Source organism: Cololabis saira, chromosome 19 (assembly GCF_033807715.1).
Source record: "Cololabis saira isolate AMF1-May2022 chromosome 19, fColSai1.1, whole genome shotgun sequence".
Lineage (NCBI taxonomy): Eukaryota > Metazoa > Chordata > Actinopteri > Beloniformes > Belonidae > Cololabis > Cololabis saira.
The window spans coordinates 4,022,449-4,046,482 of record NC_084605.1 but is presented as its reverse complement, the minus strand read 5'-3'; the positions used below and the strand labels follow the sequence as shown (position 1 = coordinate 4,046,482).

General features: G+C 40.8%; 1 protein-coding gene across 4 annotated transcripts in view; it reads left to right on the top strand.

Annotated features, from left to right (window-relative positions):
- The first annotated feature begins 4,779 nt into the window (after positions 1–4,779).
- Positions 4,780–24,034, top strand: part of LOC133419305 (transmembrane protein 94-like) — a 70,998-nt gene continuing 51,743 nt past the window's right edge. For all 4 annotated transcript variants that reach the window (XM_061708397.1, XM_061708395.1, XM_061708396.1 and 1 more), the window contains exons 1-8: positions 4,780–4,936; positions 9,224–9,446; positions 14,983–15,096; positions 18,654–18,781; positions 18,922–19,058; positions 20,863–21,068; positions 23,075–23,226; positions 23,319–23,421. In XM_061708397.1, coding sequence (XP_061564381.1) covers positions 9,423–9,446; positions 14,983–15,096; positions 18,654–18,781; positions 18,922–19,058; positions 20,863–21,068; positions 23,075–23,226; positions 23,319–23,421 — 864 coding nt within the window. In that variant the 5' untranslated portion in view covers positions 4,780–4,936; positions 9,224–9,422. The remainder of the gene's footprint in view (positions 4,937–9,223; positions 9,447–14,982; positions 15,097–18,653; positions 18,782–18,921; positions 19,059–20,862; positions 21,069–23,074; positions 23,227–23,318; positions 23,422–24,034) is intronic.

Sequence of the window (24,034 nt, the reverse complement as noted above, 5' to 3'; positions counted from 1 at the left end):
TCTTCACCAGAACCAGAGGTTGGTCTGGTTCTTCACCAGAACCAGAGGTTGGTCTGGTTCTTCACCAGAACCAGAGGTTGGTCTGGTTCTTCACCAGAACCAGAGGTTGGTCTGGTTCTTCACCAGAACCAGAGGTTGGTCTGGTTCTTCACCAGGTCCAGGTGTTGGTCTGGTTCTTCACCAGAACCAGAGGTTGGTCTGGTTCTTCATCAGCTCAGAGGTTGGTCTGGTTCTTCACCAGCTCAGAGGTTGGTCTGGTTCTTCACCAGCTCAGAGGTTGGTCTGGTTCTTCACCAGAACCAGAGGTTGGTCTGGTTCTTCACCAGAACCAGAGGTTGGTCTGGTTCTTCACCAGAACCAGAGGTTGGTCTGGTTCTTCACCAGAACCAGAGGTTGGTCTGGTTCTTCACCAGAACCAGAGGTTGGTCTGGTTCTTCACCAGGTCCAGGTGTTGGTCTGGTTCTTCATCAGCTCAGAGGTTGGTCTGGTTCTTCACCAGAACCAGAGGTTGGTCTGGTTCTTCACCAGAACCAGAGGTTGGTCTGGTTCTTCACCAGAACCAGAGGTTGGTCTGGTTCTTCACCAGAACCAGAGGTTGGTCTGGTTCTTCACCAGCTCAGAGGTTGGTCTGGTTCTTCACCAGCTCAGAGGTTGGTCTGGTTCTTCACCAGAACCAGAGGTTGGTCTGGTTCTTCACCAGAACCAGAGGTTGGTCTGGTTCTTCACCAGAACCAGAGGTTGGTCTGGTTCTTCACCAGAACCAGAGGTTGGTCTGGTTCTTCACCAGCTCAGAGGTTGGTCTGGTTCTTCACCAGCTCAGAGGTTGGTCTGGTTCTTCACCAGAACCAGAGGTTGGTCTGGTTCTTCACCAGCTCAGAGGTTGGTCTGGTTCTTCACCAGAACCAGAGGTTGGTCTGGTTCTTCATCAGCTCAGAGGTTGGTCTGGTTCTTCACCAGAACCAGAGGTTGGTCTGGTTCTTCACCAGAACCAGAGGTTGGTCTGGTTCTTCACCAGGTCCAGGTGTTGGTCTGGTTCTTCACCAGCTCAGAGGTTGGTCTGGTTCTTCACCAGAACCAGAGGTTGGTCTGGTTCTTCACCAGAACCAGAGGTTGGTCTGGTTCTTCACCAGAACCAGAGGTTGGTCTGGTTCTTCACCAGAACCAGAGGTTGGTCTGGTTCTTCACCAGAACCAGAGGTTGGTCTGGTTCTTCATCAGCTCAGAGGTTGGTCTGGTTCTTCATCAGCTCAGAGGTTGGTCTGGTTCTTCACCAGAACCAGAGGTTGGTCTGGTTCTTCACCAGCTCAGAGGTTGGTCTGGTTCTTCACCAGCTCAGAGGTTGGTCTGGTTCTTCATCAGCTCAGAGGTTGGTCTGGTTCTTCACCAGCTCAGAGGTTGGTCTGGTTCTTCAACAGCTCAGGTGTTGGTCTGGTTCTTCAACAGCCCAGAGGTTGGTCTGGTTCTTCACCAGCTCAGGTGTTGGTCTGGTTCTTCACCAGAACCAGAGGTTGGTCTGGTTCTTCACCAGAACCAGAGGTTGGTCTGGTTCTTCACCAGCTCAGGTGTTGGTCTGGTTCTTCACCAGCTCAGGTGCATCACAAACGTCATCACAGAGAGGGACATTGCGCCTGCTAGCGATGTTGTGCAAGACAATACACTTAAAGTGACCCCATGTTGGCTCTTCTACCTGTTGTTCTTTACATAGCTGCTTGGCCACATTGTGATATGTTGTCCCATTTAGATCATTGGTAATCTAGAAAACTGTGTATCTGGATCAGGATGATCCAATCTAATGTTGCTTTGAAAAACCGGCATGAAACTAAGACGGATTACCTGATCCTGGATAGAATAAAATGGGATTTCCAAATCCGGATCACTTTGATCCAGATTACATTTTTTGAACAACTGGCCTGTGATGTAATAATTATCCTGATGTTACACACTCCATGACTCCATGACTCCATGACTCCATGACTCCATGACTCCATGACACACATGACTTATTGTGTGGAGGTTTGGGGTAACACCTATAAAACAAATACAAACCCTATTTTCCTGTTACAGAAAAGAGCGTTAAGGATAATTCATAGATCTGACTATTATAAACTAACAAATAATCTCTTTATTAAATATAATACTGAAAACTGTTCTATTTGCCTTTAAAGCCCAGCAGAAACTGCTACCAAACTACATTCAGGACCTGTTCCAGATAAAAGAAACCGCTCTGACCTGAGGGAGAAACTCATGTTTGAGACGACGACAGCAAGAACTAATATTAAAAAGAGATGTACATCAGTTAAGGCTAGAGACATTTGGAATAGTTGTAATAACAACCTAAAAAAGTGTAGTTCTATCTTCAAGTTTAAGGAAATGTTTAAAGAAAATACTGTAAATAAATATAAAACACTATATGAATATAGATTATACTATCGGGAACATTCTAGAATGTGAAACGTCAATTTTGTGTTTTGTCTTACTTATTTTTGTCTTTTTATGTATTGTTTGTTTCAACATAGTAAAGCTGATGTCTACGACGGAGTATTAGGGCCACACTAAGACAAAAAAAAGGGAAATTACGAGAATAAAGTCGTAAAAGTACGAGAATAAAGTCATAGCCTAATGTTGCGAGAAGAAAGTCGTAATATTATGAGAATAAAGTCGTAATATTACGAGAATAAAGTCATAATATTACGAGAATAAAGTCGTAAAATTACAAGATTAAAGTCATATTGTTGTGAGAATAAAGTCGTAACATTACGACCTTATTCTCGTAACATTAGGCTATGACTTTATTCTCGTAATTTTACGACTTTATTCTCGTAATTTCCAATTTTTTTTGTCTTAGTTTGGCCCTAATACTCCGTCGTAGATGTCTCATATTTAAGCTGATCATAAGAAAAAAGGGTAGGCATTATAAGCTACGGCTTCAGCTACACCTTTTCGGCAAAAGAAATGTTTTTTTTTTTTTTACCTTTTCATCTTGTTTTGTAAAAAGTGTTTTTTTTTAACAAACTTTATTCAACATTTCAAAAGTACAAAATTCCTTTGAGGAAACATTAGTTTGCAACTGAAACATAAGTTCACAACACACAAGCGAATATGTAAATCTATACATTTTTTTCCAAGATAATTTTCTAGATTAAATAGAAATAAAATAAATAAATAATCACAAAATAAAAGAATCACAGGGGTTGACATTCCAACAAAAGTGTTTAAGCGTAGCAAAATTTGTAAATTAAAGAGCAAGAGACTTTAACATGGTTTCATATAAATCATGTATAGACTGATTTCCTTTTGATAGTACCTTAATAGATGTTATATAATTTTTTATTTCATTTTTAAAACATACTATGGAGGGTTTGCTGTTTTTCCATTTATTTTTATGTATATGATATTTACCCAAAATGAGAATTATGTTCACCATCTTGGATTCCTTCTTTGGCAGACCGTCCATATAAATGATGACCTGAAGCTTACTAAACAAACAGTTGTTGATCCCAATATTTAACCAGCGATAAACATCTTGCCAGAAAAGCTTTGTGACCGAACAAGAAAAGAATAAGTGTTCAATTGTTTTGCTTTCTGTTTTACAAAATACACAAGGATCTACATCAAAATTGAACCTTCTCCTTAGGGTTTCAGCAGCAGGATAAATATTTTTTATTATTTTAAACTGAATTTCTTTTGCTTTGGGTGAAATTGGCCATTTAACGTAGCTGCTGTATGTCTTTGTTAACGTTACTTCATTATCTGTTACCTTCATTTTTGTTGATTTTTTGATATCATTGAATAGCTTTTCTTTAAACACATTTCCAAGTATTTTGTTATTACACTTTCTTTCACCAAATTTCAATTCACCGACTTTTAAATCAGGCAGTTTGACAATCACATTTGAGTATGTAAGAATATTTTCTATCATGTATTTCAAGGAAAGTGGAATAGTACGACGGAGTATTAGGGGCAAACTAAAACAAAAAAAAAATTGGAAATTACGAGAATAAAGTCATAATATAATGAGAATAAAGTCGTAAAATTACGAGAATAAAGTCATAATGTTGCGAGAATAAAGTCGTAATAGAATAAAGTCGTAATATTATGAGAATAAAATCGTAATATTACGAGAATAAAGTCGTAACATTACGAGAATAAAGTCGTAACATTACGAGAATAAAGTCGTAATATTACGAGAATAAAGTCGTAACATTACGAGAATAAAATCGTAATACTACAAGAATAAAGTGGTAATCATTTATGAGAATAAAGTTGTAATATTACAAGAATAAAGTGGTAATTTATGATAACTCTAACAGGAAGAGTGTGTTAAAATGTTGAATATTGAGCATCTTGTGAAGTTATATTTATATATTTATAATATATTTAATTTTTTTATTTTATTTTATTAATAATATCACGACTTTATTCTCGTAATATTACAACTTTATTCTCAAAATATTACGACTTTATTCTCAAAATATTACGACTTTATTCTTGCAACATTATGACTTTATTCTCGTAATTTCCTTTTTTTTTCTTAGTTTGGCCCTAATACTCCGTGGTAGAATAGCTCTACAGATTTGATTGAAAATTAAAAAGTGTGTACAAGCCGAAATAAAGATTCAAAACAAACAAACTCCGGTGCAGTACAGCAGGTGGCGGTATAACCTAGTAACGTTGGTTGTGATCCGCCGTTAAACCTAGAGAAGAAGAAGAAGACAGCGTCCAATCAGATTGTCCCTGTCAGTGAGGCCACGCCCCCAACATGGCTGCTGCTGGACCCTGAAGACGCGGGACCGTCAGGACCGAGAGCTGCTCCCCGAACTCAGACCCGACACCCGGACCGGAGCCCGTGGCTTAGACGGAGGAACCGAGACCCGGACCGGGAAACCCGAGCCTGGAACCCGAGCCTGGAACCGGGACCTCGGCCCGAGCAGGAGAAGGTGAGGCTTCCCGGTTCCTGTTCTCACCATTCTGCTGCTTTGACATGAAAATCCTCCTGATGTTTTTATACCTTAGTAGAGCTACAGTTTTACTGTTTTACTCCCTAAACCACGTCCTTGTCTCTTACCAGGCCGTTATTGTAGATAAGAATGTTCTTAACGACCTGCCTGGTTAAATAAAAGCCAGTGACTGAATGAATATCAAATAAAGCCATAGAATTGGGTTTTTTTTTCTCTTTATCGTATAATGTTCACAAAGTGTAATGCAATTAATGTCATGGGTAGTTTATTTTGAAGGAGCAAATACTCAACATCCCGTCGCGACCTGAAGCAGGTCATGATCGGTCCTAGGATTGTGATTATTTTGCAAATTGTAAGTATATTATAAATGTAATAGTAAATATATTCTAAATTACTGTAGGCTATGAGTGTATATATATAGTATACAGTGTTGGGGTAGTTACTCAAAAAAGTAATCCATTACATATTACTAGTTACTTTTAAAAAAAGTAATCCCTTACACTACTTAGTTACTGGTTGCTGAAAGTAACTAGTTACATTACTAGTTACATTACTTTTGGATTACTCCGCAATATCACCTGAGCTGCACCAATGAACAACACATACAGGACTGTCTCAGAATATTAGAATATTGTGATTTTCTGTAATGCAAATACAAAAACAGAAATGTCCTACATTCTGGTTTCATTACAAATCAACTGAAATATTGCAAGCCTTTTATTATTTTAATATAGCTGATCATGGTTTACAGTTTAAGAAAACTCAAATATCCTATCTCAAAAAATTAGAATATTCTGGGAATCTTAATCTTAAAATGTAAGCCGTAATCAGCTATATTAAAATAATAAAAGGCTTGCAATATTTCAGTTGATTTGTAATGAATCCAGAATGTAGGACAATTTTGTTTTTTTTAATTGCATAACAGAAAATAAAGAACTTTATCACAATATTCTAATTTTCTGAGACAGTTCTGTAGTTGGAACCTTATTACTGCAGTGCCCAGATCAGCACCAGAAGTCCCGTAAAATCACGTAAGATCACGTTAAAGGCTGATTTATGGTTCTGCATTACACCAACGCAGAGCCTACGGCGTAGGGTACGCGGCGATGCGCACCGTACGGTGTGCGTCGCCGCGTACCCTACGCCGTAGGCTCTGCGTCGATTTAACGCGGAACCATAAATCAGCCTTAAGTCAGACAAGTGTTGCTCAACGCGTGAAGACGCATGAAAGGCAAGTTTGATTTTCTTTTCTGTTCTCCCGTTCTACATGTAGCTGAAAAGCTTAAAGTAACGTATTTTTCTTTGTCTTAGAGTAACTATAACGGGATTACCCAAATTACAACTGTAACGCAATTGTACATAACTGTGTTACTGGCGAATGTAATCTTGTTACAGTAACGAGTTACTTTGTAACGCGTTACACCCAACACTGAGTATAGTAATATAGGTATTTTCTTGTATAGGTATATTAGGTTATATAGTATATTTATATTACTATAAATAGTGGTATAGATATATTATAAATTATAAAGTCGTTGCAAACTATTTTTTTCAAAAGTGGATACAGATCTGGTGATAGTAGCAAATATTGTTACTTAAGATGTGGATGGTTTTTGGTTGGTTACTTAATCTTTTATTTTTGTTTCAATGTATTATTTCAGGAATTCTAGTGAATGTTTTTCACCCTTTTTGAGTTGTATTATTGCTCTTTTGTATGTCTATGTGTGGAGTGCCGGGCCACTCTCCTCTTGGCCTCCACCTTCAAATCACACCACTTCTTATTTTTTTCTGCCACAGACCTGTCCGTGGCACTCACGGAGTTTAGCGCAGCAACGACGTGCTGCCACTCACTCGCTTTCTTTTTGTTAGTGATGCCACTACTGTGACCACCAAATAATGTGGTTTTCCTGCCTCCACCTCATCCACAACATCTCCATCTCAGTCTCCGTGAAATTTAGTGGCACGGTGGCTCGACACGTCTCATTCATCCTGACACAGCAGAAACAGACTGCAGGTGGCGCTGCACATGCTCAGCAGGTTCATTTATATGCAAATACAATCATCATGTAGTTTGCATTGACCATTCAAGGTAGAAAGTGGGCGTGTAGAGGGCGGGATATGAGGCGAATTCACGTGCGCAACCTTCCAGCTGGACTGTGATTTATAAAGAGAACATTGCGTGCAGATGTGCGTGGACACGGTTTTATAAATCAGGACTTTTTGTGTGCACGCCATTTTTGGCTTTTGAGCACACGTTAGGGATGGGCGGTATGGACTAAAAAATGTATCACAATAATTTCTGGCATTTATCCCGATGACGATAAAAAAAATACCAATTCAACTCCACCTTTTTAACTATAAATCTATCACCACATTCAGTCTTTGGAGCCCCCAAAACACTGCTCTAAAAGAATACTAAATGCTATTAAACTACACCAATTAAATTGAATTGATAAAAAACAATTAAATTAGTACACCTGTACTGCAAAACTGGAATGACTCAAATGAAACAAGTTTGAAATGTAAGAACAGATTCAACAATTATTCAAACTGCATGGCTTAAACAGTGGGATAACAGTGCAAACAGCAAAAGTACCACTGTCCTTCAAGTTTTCTTAGCTTATAAAATCACAAAGTAGAAAAAAAATACAACCTGATAAATAAAGACCCAGGACAAATAAATAAAAGTTCACTGAAAATAAAATCCAATCAGTGATGATCTCTTCTAATATAAATAAAATGTGCAAATTAACCTGTGGTTGAAACATGCCACAAATTAGATACTATTGCAATTTTTTTTCGTAATAGTCAAACGTTATATCAAAATGTAACAACCATTTCCTTCTGTTTTTGCAAACTCTGCACATAATAAATTATGTTTGCTCCTCGTCACTCTTTTTAAATCCAAACCAGTTCCAGATAACGGAGCCGGAGCCTCGTTTAACAACGAGCTCCTCGCTCTCAGATCCGCCTTTTACCGCGAGATGACAAATTCTTAATGTGGGGAATTTTTTTGACGGTATATCGTGAACGGTAAAATATCGCCCATTCCTAGCACACGTACACTTTTTGTATGACTCCTACGCACTCTTTTATAAATGAGGCCCCAGGTCCAGACCACATCCAGGCAGTAATCATTAACTCTCCTAACAGAGAACTTGTCGAGTCATTTATTTACATTAAACACCTCCCAGACGACTGAACGATGACTCAGCACTAGACCTGCCGTGACCCGGCTCCTCCCTCTCTTCTTCTGTCTTCCGCCTTATTTCTAACTAGTCTAACTAGTTCTACCTTAATGACCTTTATCAACAGTTAAGAGACTGTCTTATCTTTTTAAATCATAAAGAATGATAAATAAAGTACTTTAAAGGTTCTAGATCACAAATTAAAATGATGGTGAGGAAAAATATCCCAGACAGGTTTTCATAGATTTAAAATCAGTTTTCAGAAATAAAAATTACCGTTACATGATGTTTTTTTATTCGGAATTAATAATTCCGAATTAAACTATTTTCCTTCGAGTTTACATGGAAATAGTAATTCTGAATTAAGGTTTACATGGAAAACACGTTTGATCGGCTTTATCCAATTCCTCTCCAGGTCTGGGGGTTGGGAAGGTTCTGATTGGATAGGGGGGGGACCGGAAGTTACGTCTACTGGAAGAAAAACTAACTGCTATATAAATAAAGTACATTTACATAATGGGTAACAAAAACGGTATGTGAGATTTTTTAGTGCGTCCGAAACATTAGTACGTACACAATAGTATGTACTATCCATACTCATTCTGGAGAAATGTGTTAGTGTGGATTGATGGACACTAGCTAAGCAGAAACTTCCCACAATGCAATGCAGCGGTGTTTGGTTGCTAAGTGATACGTATATGTCATAATTATAATAATATTATTATATAATATTATAATATTCGTATATAATAATACTGCTGTTGTGAAAGGAGTTGTTACCATGGTAACAACTCCCCCTCCCAACGGCAGGAAGTGCCGTGTGTCTCTGAGTAGTACGTCCTAATTAATGCACACTACTGATATTTACTCAAAAGACGGCCGAACTAAAGTATACTTTCTGAGTATATACTGTTTAGTGTGGCATTTCGGACGCACCACAAGAGAATAGTTGGGATTGGGGGGGATTGGGGGGGATTGGGGGGGTTTGGGGCAGCAGACTGCTGACTCGGGAGTCCAGCGGGGGCTTTGTTCTCTAACCCTAACCCCCTTGGCTGAATACAAACGCTGCTGTCCGCAGGCCCGTGAGGACCCACCCCCTCCCTCCGGTCCCGGTACGGTCCCGGTGCGGTTCCACGCTGGCAGAGGGCTTTCCTGGACGGGGAGGATCCGCTGGACTCGCCGGTCTCGGGGCCTCGGCGGCGGAGCGACCGGACTGAGGCGGCGCTGGGCGGGTTGGGCCTGCGAGGACCGGAGCATGTGGACGGCCTCCGGTTGCCATGGAGACACTGGATAAGAAACAGGTGAGCCTGGTAGAGGGCAGTTTCCTCGTTTCCTGCTTGATTTACGGGTGTTTCAGTGCAACGGAGGAAGTTTCACACAAACACTTCTGTTTTTTTTTTTTGTTGCTTCTCATTAGTTTGATTTTGAAAAAAAACACTACATATGTTTAGAAATTATCTTCTTTTTTTGATTATTTTATTTTTTGTCACAATTCCGACCCTCCTCCTTTTTCCTGACTGTAGGCCTTACCTATTTAGTTCATTAGAATTATATATTATTTATATATCATTATTATTATTATTACAGGATGGCTGCGGGTCCTTAAAAAGTCTAAAAATCAATTTTAACTAAAATAAGGCCTTTAAATGTCTTAATTTGTCTTAAATCCCAATCCAAGGGTTTTAATTTTAGAGGGAATGAATCCAGTCATCATTAAAAAGTTTATTTCATCGTTTTGAGGAGAATCTCCTGCGGAGGTTCTAAATCTGTGTTGCCAGGTTGGGCAAGTTTCAGGGCTGAAAAATATATGTTTGGGCTGCTTTTCCTGGTTTTTACTAAATATTTAAGATAAATTATTAATTAAAAAGTTTCCATTATGCTAGTGAAAAGTAGAAACTTACACAATAAACTCAATGATATTTGATTAGCTTTAATCTACTCAATTCAATTGTAGTCTTTTTCTGGAGCCTGAACTTTTATTTAGCTATTTAGTGGTGTTGTGAAGCTTGAAATCTATTCAGCGTTTAATAATTGACGGGTTTAACATAGAGAATGTATGATGAGCTGGTTTTTCATTATTTCGGCGAGTTTACACCACGTCTGGGCTGGAACCTGTCAGATCTGGCAACCTCGACCTCAGCGCTGGATTTCTTAGTGACTTTTGGTCACTTTTGGTCTTAAATTTGGTTTGAAAATGGTATTAAAAAGGATTAAATTTACCTCGGTCAAACCTGTAGACACCCTGTAGTAGTAGTAGTAGTAGTATTATTATTATTATAATGCCACTACTTGGCATGCCCATAATAAACATCACAGATACAATAGGGTCCTCGCACCTTCAGTGCTCAGGCCCTAATAAAAATACTGGTATATAAAATAACAGACTGATATTTACAGACGGATATTTACCTATTGCACGTTGCAGTGAATGATATTGCACATTATATTCTAGTATGTATTAGGGCTGTTCGATTTTGCCCAAAAATAAAATCTCGATTTTTTTTTTTTCTCTCAAAATCCGATTTTCGATTACGATTACGATTATTTTGTGAATTGACAAAAGGCAAAGAAATGATTTCAAATATGCTGTTTTTTTATTGAACATTTGCCCCATTGGGCTTTAAGTGCAAACTTTGCTCTTATTAAACCAAAAATTAATGAATAAAGTGCAAAACTCTGTAAAATAAGTTGAAAAAAAGTTTTAAAAAATATAATAAAATATAGAAGTTTTATCTCTGAAAAAAAAAATCAGCAAATCAGCACTTGCAAACATACAGTAAGTTATATTTCCAACTAAATAAAACAAGACATTTTCTAATTAAACTAAACTGGGTCTTTGCATGCTAAATAATAATCAACCCATGAAGGAGGTAGAGGTGTGTAATGTCACTCATTACATTTGCTGTTCACATTTGCAAGTTTTTTGCAAGGAACACGAGCCGGTCTACCGGTGGCATGTTAGTATATCACCATGGTTACAACGCCCCCTCCTACACTAAAGAGCCTCTCCCATGGGGCACTTGTCGCAGGTATTGAGAGGTATTTCCATCAATCATTAATATGTGTGCAGACAAGGTTAAAAAAAAAAAAAAAAAAAAAAAGTGAAAAATCGATTTTACGAGTTTTACGTTTTAACATCGTTCTAATTACATAATCGCGATTACGATTTAAAATCGATTAATCGAACAGCCCTAGTAGTTTTTTTTTTTTTTTTTTTTTTTAATTTTCTTTATTATTATTATTCTCACATCTTACATTACACAGCTGATGTACAATTGGTTTACAATTATTGTCAGGGAGAAAGAAAAACATCAGCATGTCAAAACATAGCTGTTGCCCTATAGTTGTGTAATGTTGAAAGAAACAAAACCTGCGTATATTTATATTTTTTAAGGTAAAACGAACAAACAGAACTAACCAAAGACAAACATACACACAAAAAAAAAAAAAAAATAGTTGTGTAGTCTCACAGCTGCAGGGAGGAAGGACCTTCTGTAGCTCCTTCTCACATTTAGGTCTGTCGCTGAATGAGCTCTCCTGCGCTCTGATGGGGTGGGAGTCCTTCTCCATCATGGATGACAGCTTAGCCATCATCCTCCTCTCTCCCACTTAACCCCTCCAAACTGGAGCAAACTGGACCTCGGTCCATGTAAACGGTCAAATGTTCCTAAATGGAGGTTTCTCCAGTGTTCTGGTTTTCTCTCATGAATCCAAACGGGTCTGAGCTCCAGAAGAGGAGGTCATGGACTTTTTTTTTTTTAAATAGTGAATGTTAGTTTTTAACGAGGCGTATCAGATTGTTTGGAAAACTGGAAAAGTTTCCCAGAAGAATTCCCCGCAGGAGTTTCTGGGAAGGACCGGATGTTTCCGTCCCGGTTCAACCCGGATCACATTCATCTCTGTGGTTTCTCCTTCACATTTCTGTCCTCCGTCAAGGTCGACACGTGCTCGTGTCTCGTAGTGCACGTGGAGACGTTTCCGTCGGTGATGGTTAACTCTGCAGAGAGGACAGGAAGTGGCGGCTCCAGGGGTCAGAGGTCACCGAGTGGTTTAATGTTTGTTTAGTTTGGGAAGAATGTGGATCAGAACCGTCAGTCGGGCTTCTGACGCCAGAGCAACGTACTGGTGGGACCAGATCCAGACCTGCAGGTCCTCTACAGACCACTAGGGTCCAGATCAGACCTGCAGGTCCTCTACAGACCACTAGGGTCCAGATCCAGACCTGCAGGTCCTTTTTTTCTCTTTTTTTCCTCTTTTTTCCTTTTTTTCCTCTTTTTCCTCTTTTTTTTCTATTTTTTTTCCTCTTTTTTTTCTATTTTTTTTCCTCTTTTTTTCCTCTTTTGTCCTTTTTTTCCCTCTTTTTTCCTTCTTTTTTCCACTTTTTTCCCTTTTTGTCCTCTTTTTTTCTATTTTTTTCCTATTTTTTTTCCTTTTTTTTCCCTATTTTGTCCTTTTTTTCCTTTTTTTCTTCTTTTTTTCCTCTTTTTTTTTCTCTTTTTTTCTATTTTTTTCCTCTTTTTTCTCGACATTTCTACAGACCACCAGGGTCCAGATCCAGACCTGCAGGTCCTTTTTCCCTCTTTTTTCCCTCTTTTTTCCCTCTTTTTTTCCTCTTTTTTCTCTTTTTTTCCTCTTTTTTCTCGACATTTCTACAGACCACCAGGGTCCAGATCCAGACCTGCAGGTCCTTTTTCCCTCTTTTTTCCCTCTTTTTTCCCTCTTTTTTTCCTCTTTTTTCTCTTTTTTTCCTCTTTTTTCTCGACATTTCTACAGACCACCAGGGTCCAGATCCAGACCTGCAGGTCCTCTACAGACCACTAGGGTCCAGATCCAGACCTGCAGGTCCTTTTTTTCTCTTTTTTCCCTCTTTTTTTTCTCTTTTTTTCCTCTTTTTTTCCTCTTTTGTCCTTTTTTTCCCTCTTTTTTTTCTTCTTTTTTCCACTTTTTTCCTCTTTCCCTTTTTGTCCTCTTTTTTCTATTTTTTTCCTATTTTTTTTCTCTTTTTTTTCCTATTTTGTCCTCTTTTGTCCTTTTTTTCCTTTTTTTCTTCTTTTTTCCCTCTTTTTTTCCTCTTTTTTTCTATTTTTTTCCTCTTTTTTCTCGACATTTCTACAGACCACTAGGGTCCAGATCCAGACCTGCAGGTCCTCTACAGACCACTAGGGTCCAGATCCAGACCTGCAGGTCCTCTACAGACCACTAGGATTCAGAAGTCGGTCTTCTTTGTGGTTCTGGGTCTGAAAAAGCCCCAAGAGACCATTTGTTTAGTAATACACTTCCTCCCGGCCGGTTGTCTTGGTAACGGAGGATATTTATATCCGGAGAGCGGAGGACGGCGGTCCAGAAACCTCATATTTGGTCATGTTTCTGCGTGCTGGCGCTGGTGGGCGTGTCTTAGGGAGGACGGGGGCGGAGCTTGATGATTGACATGGGAGCAGACACTCCCGCATCCATCCCCACGTGAGGTCCAGTCCTCCGTGTCTCTGTTGCCATGGCGACGGGACTGGCAGCAACAGGTCCGCTTAACCCTTGTGCTGTCTTTGGGTCAAGGGAGGGTGAAGGGAGAAAAGAAGGAAGTAATGAAGAAAGGAGAAAAGAAGGAAAGAAGGAAGGAAGGAAGGGAGAAAAGATGGAAGGAAGGGAGAAAGGAAGGAAGAAAAAATGGAAGGAAGGAAAGAAGGAAGTAAGTAAGAAAGGAGAAAAGATGGAAGGAAGGAAGGAAGGGAGAAAAGATGGAAGGAAGGAAAGAAGGAAGAAAGGAGGAAGGAAGGGAGAAAAGATGGAAGGAAGGAAGTAGGAAAGGGAGGAAGGAAGTAGGAAAGGGGGTAAGGAAGGGAGGAAAGAACGGAGAAAGGAAGGAAGGAAGTAGGAAAGGGAGTAAGGAAGGGAGAAAAGATGGAAAGAAGGAAGGAAGTAGGAAAGGGAGTAAGGAAGGGAGAAAAGATGGAAGGAAGGGAGAAAGGAAGCAAGGAAGTAGGAAAGGGAGTAAGGAAGGGAGAAAAGATGGAAGGAAGGAAAGAAGGGAGAAAAGATGGAAGGAAGGAAGTAGGAAAGGGAGTAAGGAAGGGAGAAAAGATGGAAGGAAGGAAAGAAGGGAGAAAAGAAGGAAGGGAGAAAAGATGGAAGGAAGGAAAGAAGGAAGGAAGTAGGAAAGGGAGTAAGGAAGGGAGAAAAGATGGAAGGAAGGAAGTAGGAAAGGGAGGAAGGAAGGGAGAAAAGATGGAAGGAAGGGAGAAAGGAAGGAAGTAGGAAAGGGGGTAAGGAAGTAGGAAAGGGGGTAAGGAAGGGAGGAAAGATGGAAAGAAGGAAGGAAGTAGGAAAGGGAGTAAGGAAGGGAGAAAAGATGGAAGGAGGGAGAAAAGATGGAAGGAAGGGAGAAAGGAAGCAAAGAAGGGAAAAAGGAAATGAGGGGGGAAGGAATGGGGAAAATAAGGAAAGAAGGAAGGAAGAGCAAAGAAGGTAAAAAAGGAACAAATGATGAAAGGGAGGTAGGAAGAAAAAGGAGTAAAGAAGGGTAAAAAGGAGGAAAAGAGGAAAGGAAGAAGGAAGGAGAGAGCAGGAGGAAAGAAGGAAAGAAGAATTGGGTCATTTTGACCCAAAGACAGTACAAGGGTTAAGGTCGGTAACCAGTAACAGAGTGGGTGGACGGCGGGGAGGACGAGGTCCACCGGTGTGCTCGCTGGGGCGTAGTGGACGGGGCCAACGGACAGGAACCAGGATGTGGACGTGGGGGCCGGGCCGGGCCGGGCCTCAGGAACCTGCTCAAGGGTCACGATGAAGTAGCTCTGCTGTGAGGCGGTGGACATGTTCCCCTCTGACGGCGGCGTGTCTGTGCAGGAGGACGACGGGGTGGGACTGACCACCGCCCAGGCGCTGCTGAAGCTCAGGGACCAGCTCGGCGTCCTGCTGGACCAGCACCAGAGGACGGCACGCCGCAAGGCCTCCGCACAGGTACCAGCACGTCAACACACCAGAGCTAGTGTAACAAAGGTTCAATGAGGAGTCCAATTTTTATGAAAACCACAGACACAACTTAAGTTTGAAAATAATGATTTTTATTTGAAATTCACAAAATAAAAAACAAAATCAAAGTAAACACACAAATCTCAATGTCTGAGATTGGAACGTTCTCTTCCTTAGAGTTCCTTTTTTTTAAAGTCCTTTTGTCCAGAGAATCAACGAACAAGAGTAATCTTCATTCAGTTCCAAAAAAAAAAAAGAAGGTTGATCCTACCACCAGTTGTGGAGGTTTAACTGAGTCCAAGGTAGTTCGCCATCAAAGATCGTAGAGGGATTCTTTGTCCAAATCCAAAAGGGTTAAACTAAAAAAACCTGACCTGAAACAGGTCAGAAGAGAGTAATCAATATCTCTTAAATCAAAATCAAAGTTCATTAGTTGTACAACATTTTTTTTCTTAAATTCTCAAAAATGGCATCAACATTTACCCAAATGTCATAGGTAAAACCACTATAAGTGCTGTTACAATGGCTTTAAATAAAGCAAAATCAAATAATGAAATCTTTTCAATGAGCTTTCATATGCTAATGCTAACTGCTAACTGTTTATGCTAGCAGGTCGTTAGCGAGTCGTTAGCACCTTTAAAAGCTTGAGTTCAGCTCAACAAGACATTGTATGACTTCAGAGTCAAAAATAAGAGAAGTAGCTCACCGCTGATAGCTGCATATTTAGCATTTTAAAGTGCCTTCAAAGTGCTATTAAGGTCGCCGTCTGCCCACGTTGCACCAGCCCAGTGTTGATCACCAAGTGGATGCAGGAAGAGGAAGTGACCCCAGGCTGACTCGGATATATACACACACACTGATTGGCAAATGTTTTCACCTGCTTTCACCTGCTCACCGGCCAGGACCGGGCAAGACCGGGGGAGTACCAGGTAATTACTAAGTATTTTTCTGCAAACTACCAGGAAATGATAACCTATATTTGAGGTAGTCACCAGCTAATTACACTTCAATGACCATGTAGTTACCTTGTATTTACTATACATTTCATGGATAATTACCGGGTATTTACCCATTCATTATTGATTTATGTATTATCAATGGATTGGTGCAGGTACCCCCGAGGGTGTAAATGACTCTATTGACCTTGTAATTAACCTGATAGTTACCATGTTTTACCTGGCAATTGGCAGGTACTTACCTTGTAGTTACTTGCCCAGTAATTCTATTTCCTAAGTATTTACCCAATAAGTACAGAAATGTTTACCTGGCTTTTACTCAGTAATTAAAGTGAAACTGGACTGTAAAAGAAAGCGTGTGTTGTTTTCATAATAATACCTGGTACTTCCTCATTAAGTACAGAAATAATTACCTGATATTTACCCATTAAGTAAAATGAAACTGGACTGTAAAAGAAAGCGTGTGTTGTTTCCATAATATTACCTGGTAATTGTAGATTAGAATTATAAAATTTGAACAATTGGCAAAACGTCTGATAATTACCTCCCCTTTACCCCGCAATTAGAAAGTTGGACCACACCCCCTCACATATACCCCCTCACACACACCCCCTCACATATACCTCCTCACACACACCCCCTCACATATACCTCCTCACACACACACCCTCACACACACCCCCTCACATATACCTCCTCACACACCACCACCACACACACCCCCTCACATATACCTCCTCACACACCACCACCACCTTGTAATAAATACGCCAAAACAGGTGATCTGTCAGACTTTTTTTTTTTTCAAAAGGATAAAGAAAAAAATACAAAGTTTTGTATGAAAACCTATTGCATAGTGTAAAACATATGACTAAGCACAGTGTTGAAAATATAGGCACATTCAGTCAATCAATGCAACAAATAAAAAATACAGTGCATTCAATAACGATTATTATTATTAACATATTTAGATCTCAAACTGGCATGTCAAGGACCCCAGTATTATCTGCATTTGGCCATCACCCTTAATCTGAATTTTTTTTCCAGATACCCTCACAGAATCAAAGATTTGAGTTAAAACTGTGAAAAAATACAAATACCCATTTCATGTCACACGACCCATATATGGCCTTTGTGCACCACAAGGGGTGCACGCACCGTAGCGGCCCGCTTGGATTAATCACACAAGATGCACAGAGCTTCGACTGGTGCAACTTTATTCTCTCCTCCTTTCGCCTGGCACCGTGAAAACTATATGTACATGGACAAAATAATACAAATCCCACAATACATATTATTTCCACGAATAGTGAAGATGAATTATGTTCACATTTTTAACAACATAAAGAATATTTAATAAACTCAAAAAATACATTTTCACATGAATTAAACCGTTAAGAATTAGTTTTTAAATTTTTTTAAAATTAAAATAATTACAGTTTTCCCGTTTGTTTTAACGAACGGGAACCACAATAAACCACAATAAAATAACTTTTCATAAGTTTCAACACAAAATATGACAAGTTAATCATTTGCTTGCATATTTTACCAACTCTGGAGCAGCGTTAGCATGCTGCTACACTCGGACGGGAACAGGAAGTTAAGCTTCGTCAATAACAGAAGTAACAGAGGAAAAACGGTGCTCTTCCAAATAAAAGCATAAAAATAAAACGTAAAATGACAGAAGTACAAGCTCATATCGCTGCACTCAGGGCAGAGTGCTGCGCTATAAATTTGTAGATCTGCTATTTTTCAGCTGGTGGTGCGTGTAAATGGCAGCAGATTACGTGCAGAGTGAATTGGCGTTAATACTCTAACGCATTACTTTTTTAATTCAGTAACGCAATTACCGCTACCAAACGGTGTGGTACTCTGTTATTTCTGGCTACAGTGAAGCTTTTTTTCCCCACACACTTTGAGACCGGAGGAAACGCAGTGTGTGTTTATTCAAAAACATGACGGTCATGAGCCAAAAGAAGGCGAGTTTCGCAACGTGGAGATTTTGTCATTACAGTAATCCCTCGTTTTTCGTGGGGGTTAACGTTCCAAAAAGAACCCGTGATAAGTGAAATCTACAAAGTTTTTTTTTTTTACAATTATTATAGAAGGCTTCAAATTGCGTGGGTTTTTTCGAGAGAAGAACATAATTATGGGTCGGTGTTGTCGCTCTTTTTTCTTCTGGGCAAAAAGATTCTTATAAATCGACACCATGGATTATATCTGAGACTGTAATGAACGATTCATCAAAGGCTCCCGCTCTTCAGCTGCTGCTGAAGCTCATTGGCCGTTCTCAGCTTGTTGCTAAGCGACCAACGTTATTGACACGGGAAGTGAAGAAGCGGGGAGACTGTTTAGCCAATCAGAATGCAGAACACGATGCACAATGTAAATCCATACAGTACCTGCTGAAATGAAGGCTAGAGGGGCATAAAAAGTTACTTTTCATAGTAAAGCATTACTTTTTGGTCTAAGTAATTGAGTTACTAACTGAGTTACTTTTTAATGAAGTAACTAGCAACGGTAACTAGTTACTACTTTTTAGTAACTAGCACAACACTTGACACCTCTGACATCACTGTGTTTCAACAGGAGCGTTGGGCGAGCAGCTTCGTTCACCATGGCAACCGCCACTCCTGTCTCCACTGGCCGGGAGCCGCCCTCACGCTGCTGGTGGTGCTGGGACTCCTCTGTTGCCATGGCAGCCAGCCAGTGGGCAGGTAGGAGTACCCGGGTATCATGTCCGGAGAGCCGTTCCAGGAACCGTCGTGGGGATCGGTAGCTCAGGACGTTCAGAGTGACCGGTCCTCCCGGCGGTGGTGCGTCTCCTCTCACGTGGCGTCGGTGTTTCCCTCCACAGCTCGGGGATCGAGTTGTTGAACGCCGCTGCTCTGCTGCTCCTCTTCGTGCTCAACCTGCTGCTGGTCGGCCGGCAGGAGAGGCTGAAGAGGACGGAGATGGTGAGCCGCCTCCGAGGCATCATCACCCAGCTGAGCGGTGAGTGGCGTGCAGGACCCGCTCCACGGTGGCTTCCTGCCGGGGCGGCCGATGGTTGACACCAACATCAGCTGATCTGGTCCCGAGGTGTCTGGGACCAAACCATAAACTCTGGTACCCCTTTTCCACCAAAATGGTTCCTCTGCTGGTTCTGAGCCATTACTGGTGCTGGTTCACAACTCGTTCAACTTGTGAACCAGCTGAGAACCAGTTTTTCTGGCCTGGAGCCAGTTCTTTGTCTGTAGAAAACAGAAAGCCCGGTTCCAGACTCAGTTTGGTGGAAAAGGGGCATGTTGCATCAGAAGTTAAATGTTTGTAGAGCTTCAGGCTTTAGTGTCCTGAAGACTGAGGTTTGGTGAACTGCTCTGTTACACCTTCGTAGCATAGCAACAAACATTGATGCCGTGATTCTGGACGTTTCCAGAGGGTTGCATGCATGAACTGAGCAGGAGTGGCCCTAGCACTGAACCCTGCGGGACACCGTAGTAAACCGACAGTAAATTGTTAATAAAAAATAAAAAATAAATCATAACTTTGACTAGACGACTTAAAAGACAAAAAAAAAGGTTTTTGTAAATCCGGGAGGTGTGACCCATAAACCCCCCCATGATGTTAACCAGGGGTGAATTACTTTGTTCATTTAATAGAATCAATATTATTAATTGTTTAATACAAAAACCAGCAGGTTTGCTAAAGATTTGCAAGAATAATGATTGTACAATTCTTACTTGTTTTGTTTTTGTGATCGTTGACCTCCAAAACTGAAATCACTACTAAAACACCATCGAGTGCACGTCTTCATTTTTACAGAAGCGTATTCCATTCACTTGGGGAAAAAAAAGCTTTGTTTTTTACTATAATTTTTTGTTTTTCGCAGTATTACATTTTTTTTGGCCCTGCTTTTAGGAATAATTGTTCATGTTTTTCGGGGTAATTCTTTCTCAGCTGATCTAGTATCTTCAGCAGTCTCCTGTTCATCTTTCGGCCGCCTGAATGCATTTCATCTGCATGGTCTTGTATCCATGGAGATATATCTGTCCTCAGGTGCAACACTCTTCCGTACACTTTTCCCCCCAGTGGTCCTGGAAGCAGTGACTGCGTTTCCATACAGTCAATAACCCTTTTAAAACCCGAATATTGGCAATAACCCGAAACACCAATAACCCCTTTGAATAACCCGAATTTGCTCATATTCGGGTTTTTAAAAACCTGACTATGACCCCTGGGTTACTCCTTTTAAAACCTGAATATTGGGTCATGTAAACGCCAAACGGAATATCCCCATCAAACGGAACAGGAATCTGTTTTCTGCTCATGTTCTGTTCACAAGGAATCCTGGAGTCCAGGAAGTTCTTATAAACACGGAGAAACACAAGACCAGGAGGAGACTAATCACTTCATAAATGTAATGAAGGATATGAACATTTCTGCATTTGTAGACGGTAGAAAGTACCGGGTTAGCGAGATTTATAAGAAGGTGAACGAAAAGTTGCGCGAAGCAGCATTTGTTTTGAATTTGGATACAGGAAGAAGAAGCAGAAATGACGGTAATTGCGTCATGACGTTCTCCGTGTGTCGCTGGTTTGATCCAGATATCCCGAATGATTAATCACCATGTATACGGGGAGAACCCTGTTTGCTCACGCATGGAAACAGAATATTCCGAATGTTTCAGTAAACGGAATATTAGCAATAACCCGAATTTTGACTGCATGTAAACGTAGTCGGTGACTTCCCTCTCCAGCGTCCTGAGACCCGAGGCCGTAGTTACCTGACCCGGTGCCGTCTCTCCCCTCTGGTCCAGACTACCTGTCGGGCTGCGTGGACGAGGTGCCCTGGCCCCCGTCCCTCTACCCCGACCTGTACACCCCCGTGTCCCCGTCCTGGGCGCTGCACTGGACCTACCGGGACGGTCTGCTGGTCAACCTGCCCGTCAGCCTGCTGGTGGAGGGAGACATCATCGCACTGAGACCCGGACAGGAGGCCTTCGTGTCCCTCAGGGGCATCAAGGTGAGAGGACGCGGTCCGGAAGTTAATGTTAGCTGGTTTCAGTAAACTCCTCATGTTAATCTAGTTAACGTTAGCTGGTTTCAGTAAACTCCTCATGTTAATCTAGTTAACGTTAGCTGGTTTCAGTAAACTCCTCATGTTAATCTAGTTAACGTTAGCTGGTTTCAGTAAACTCCTCATGTTAGTCTAGTTAACGTTAGCTGGTTTCAGTAAACGTCTTATGTTAGCAAGTTAACGTTAGCTGGTTTCAGTAAACTCCTCATGTTAGTCTAGTTAACGTTAGCTGGTTTCAGTAAACTCCTCATGTTAGTCTAGTTAACGTTAGCTGGTTTCAGTAAACGTCTTATGTTAGCAAGTTAACGTTAGCTGGTTTCAGTAAACTCCTCATGTTAGTCTAGTTAACGTTAGCTGGTTTCAGTAAACGTCTTATGTTAGCAAGTTAACGTTAGCTGGTTTCAGTAAACTCCTCATGTTAGTCTAGTTAACGTTAGCTGGTTTCAGTAAACTCCTCATGTTAGTCTAGTTAACGTTAGCTGGTTTCAGTAAACGTCTTATGTTAGCAAGTTAACGTTAGCTGGTTTCAGTAAACGTCTTATGTTAGTCTAGTTAACGTTAGCTGGTTTCAGTAAACTCCTCATGTTAGTCTAGTTAAGGTTAGCTGGTTTCAGTAAACGTCTTATGTTAGCAAGTTAACGTTAGCTGGTTTCAGTAAACTCCTCATGTTAGTCTAGTTAACGTTAGCTGGTTTCAGTAAACGTCTTATGTTAGTCTAGTTAACGTTAGCTGGTTTCAGTAAACGTCTTATGTTAGTCTAGTTAACGTTAGCTGGTTTCAGTAAACGTCTAATGTTAGTCAAGTTAACGTTAGCTGGTTTCAGTAAACGTCTAATGTTAGTCAAGTTAACGTTAGCTGGTTTCAGTAAACTCCTCATGTTAGTCTAGTTAACGTTAGCTGGTTTCAGTAAACGTCTTATGTTAGTCTAGTTAACGTTAGCTGGTTTCAGTAAACTCCTCATGTTAATCTAGTTAACGTTAGCTGGTTTCAGTAAACCCCTCATGTTAGTCTAGTTAACGTTAGCTGGTTTCAGTAAACTCCTCATGTTAGTCTAGTTAACGTTAGCTGGTTTCAGTAAACGTCTTATGTTAGTCTAGTTAACGTTAGCTGGTTTCAGTAAACTCCTCATGTTAATCTAGTTAACGTTAGCTGGTTTCAGTAAACTCCTCATGTTAGTCTAGTTAACGTTAGCTGGTTTCAGTAAACGTCTTATGTTAGTCAATTTAAAGTTAGCTGGTGTTTTGGGAGAAATCTCACTTTAAGGTTCGACAAGTGGTCGGCTGCACCAAAATGAATCACACACACACACTCGCTTTTGCTATAATGATATGTGAACCTTTATGACCAGCCACAAAAGCAAGCATTTGCATAGAAGACACACACACAATTACTCTTTTTGCTAGGACAAGGTGTCAAGTTATCCCCCACAAAGGGCAGAGCAATATTACGCACACACAATTACACAGGGCCAAGGCCTTATACTCTTACCTCGACACAAGAGACTGGAGAGCGGAACAGTCCTGACAGAGTAGGCCAAAAAAACCCGCTGGGCATCCGTGCACTAGACCCGCAGCTGACTCTAATCCGGACTTCCGGCTGTCGCGTCTTTATACCTTTTTACTCTGCACCTTGCGGAGGGGGGGGAAAGGGCCCATTCACCTCCCCCCGCCCGCAAGTTCTCAAAATAAGTCTTGCCTCACATGGGAGCAAAATCCCGTGTGAACTAGCTCCTCTCTCACAGTTTACATTTGTTATAATAAACAGCAGGTGCATGGCTGATTAAAGCTGTGTTTTGGGAATCCAGGGCATTTCAGGACACAAAATGTATTTTTCTCCCTTCAGCTGTTTCAGTAAACGTCTAATGTTAGTCAAGTTAAAGTTAGCTGGTTTCAGTAAACGTCTTACAAGTTAAATCTGGTGTTGTCATGGTAACTCCATCCCTCCCTCCTCAGAGCGACGAGCACATCGTTTTGGAACCAGGAGACCTGTTCCCCCCGTTCTCCCCCCCTCCCTCCCCGCGGGCCAATGAGAAGAGAAGCCCCCAGAGCCCCCAGCAGCACCGGCTGTTCCGGGTGGTCCGGACCCCGGTGCTGGAGCCGGTCAGGTGGGCGGAGCTCCGCCGCCGCTGCTGCTGCTGTAGCTTCTGCTGTAGCTTCTGCTGTAGCCCCACGGATCACTGACGTCTGTCTCCCACAGGAACAGTCTGGACCTGGCGCTGTCCCGGCCCGTCACCGTTCTCGACAACGAGCGCTTCCACGTGCAGTCGCTCATCACCAAGATGGTCTGCCCCGTCGTCGTGGTGAGTCCCGGCCCCGGACCCGGGCCCAGTGTTCTGTCCATCCATGCTGCCCGTCCAGATCTGCTACTTTCTGGTTCTGCGCATGAGTCGATTTTCAAAGTTTGATTGCCATGCCCATAATTTTATGCATCCCTTCAGTCCACGCTGCTGTTAACGGAGAGGAACATCCTCAAAATAAATAAGAAGATGTATATTTATATATACAGGACTATCTCAGAAAATTAGAATATTGTGATAAAGTTCTTTATTTTCTGTAATGGAATTAAAAAAACAAAAATGTCATACATTCTGGATTCATTACAAATCAACTGAAATATTGCAAGCCTTTTATTATTTTAATATTGCTGATCATGGTTTACAGCTTAAGAAAACTCAAATATCCTATCTCAAAAAATTTGAATATTCTGGGAATCTTAATCTTAAACTGTAAACCATAATCAGCAATATTAAAATAATAAAAGGCTTGCAATATTTCAGTTGATTTGTAATGAATCCAGAATATATGACATTTTTGTTTTTGTAATTGCATTACAGAAAATAAAGAACTTTATCACAATATTCAAATTTTCTGAGACAGTCCTGTATACAAACCAGCAGAGATAATTTTAGATGC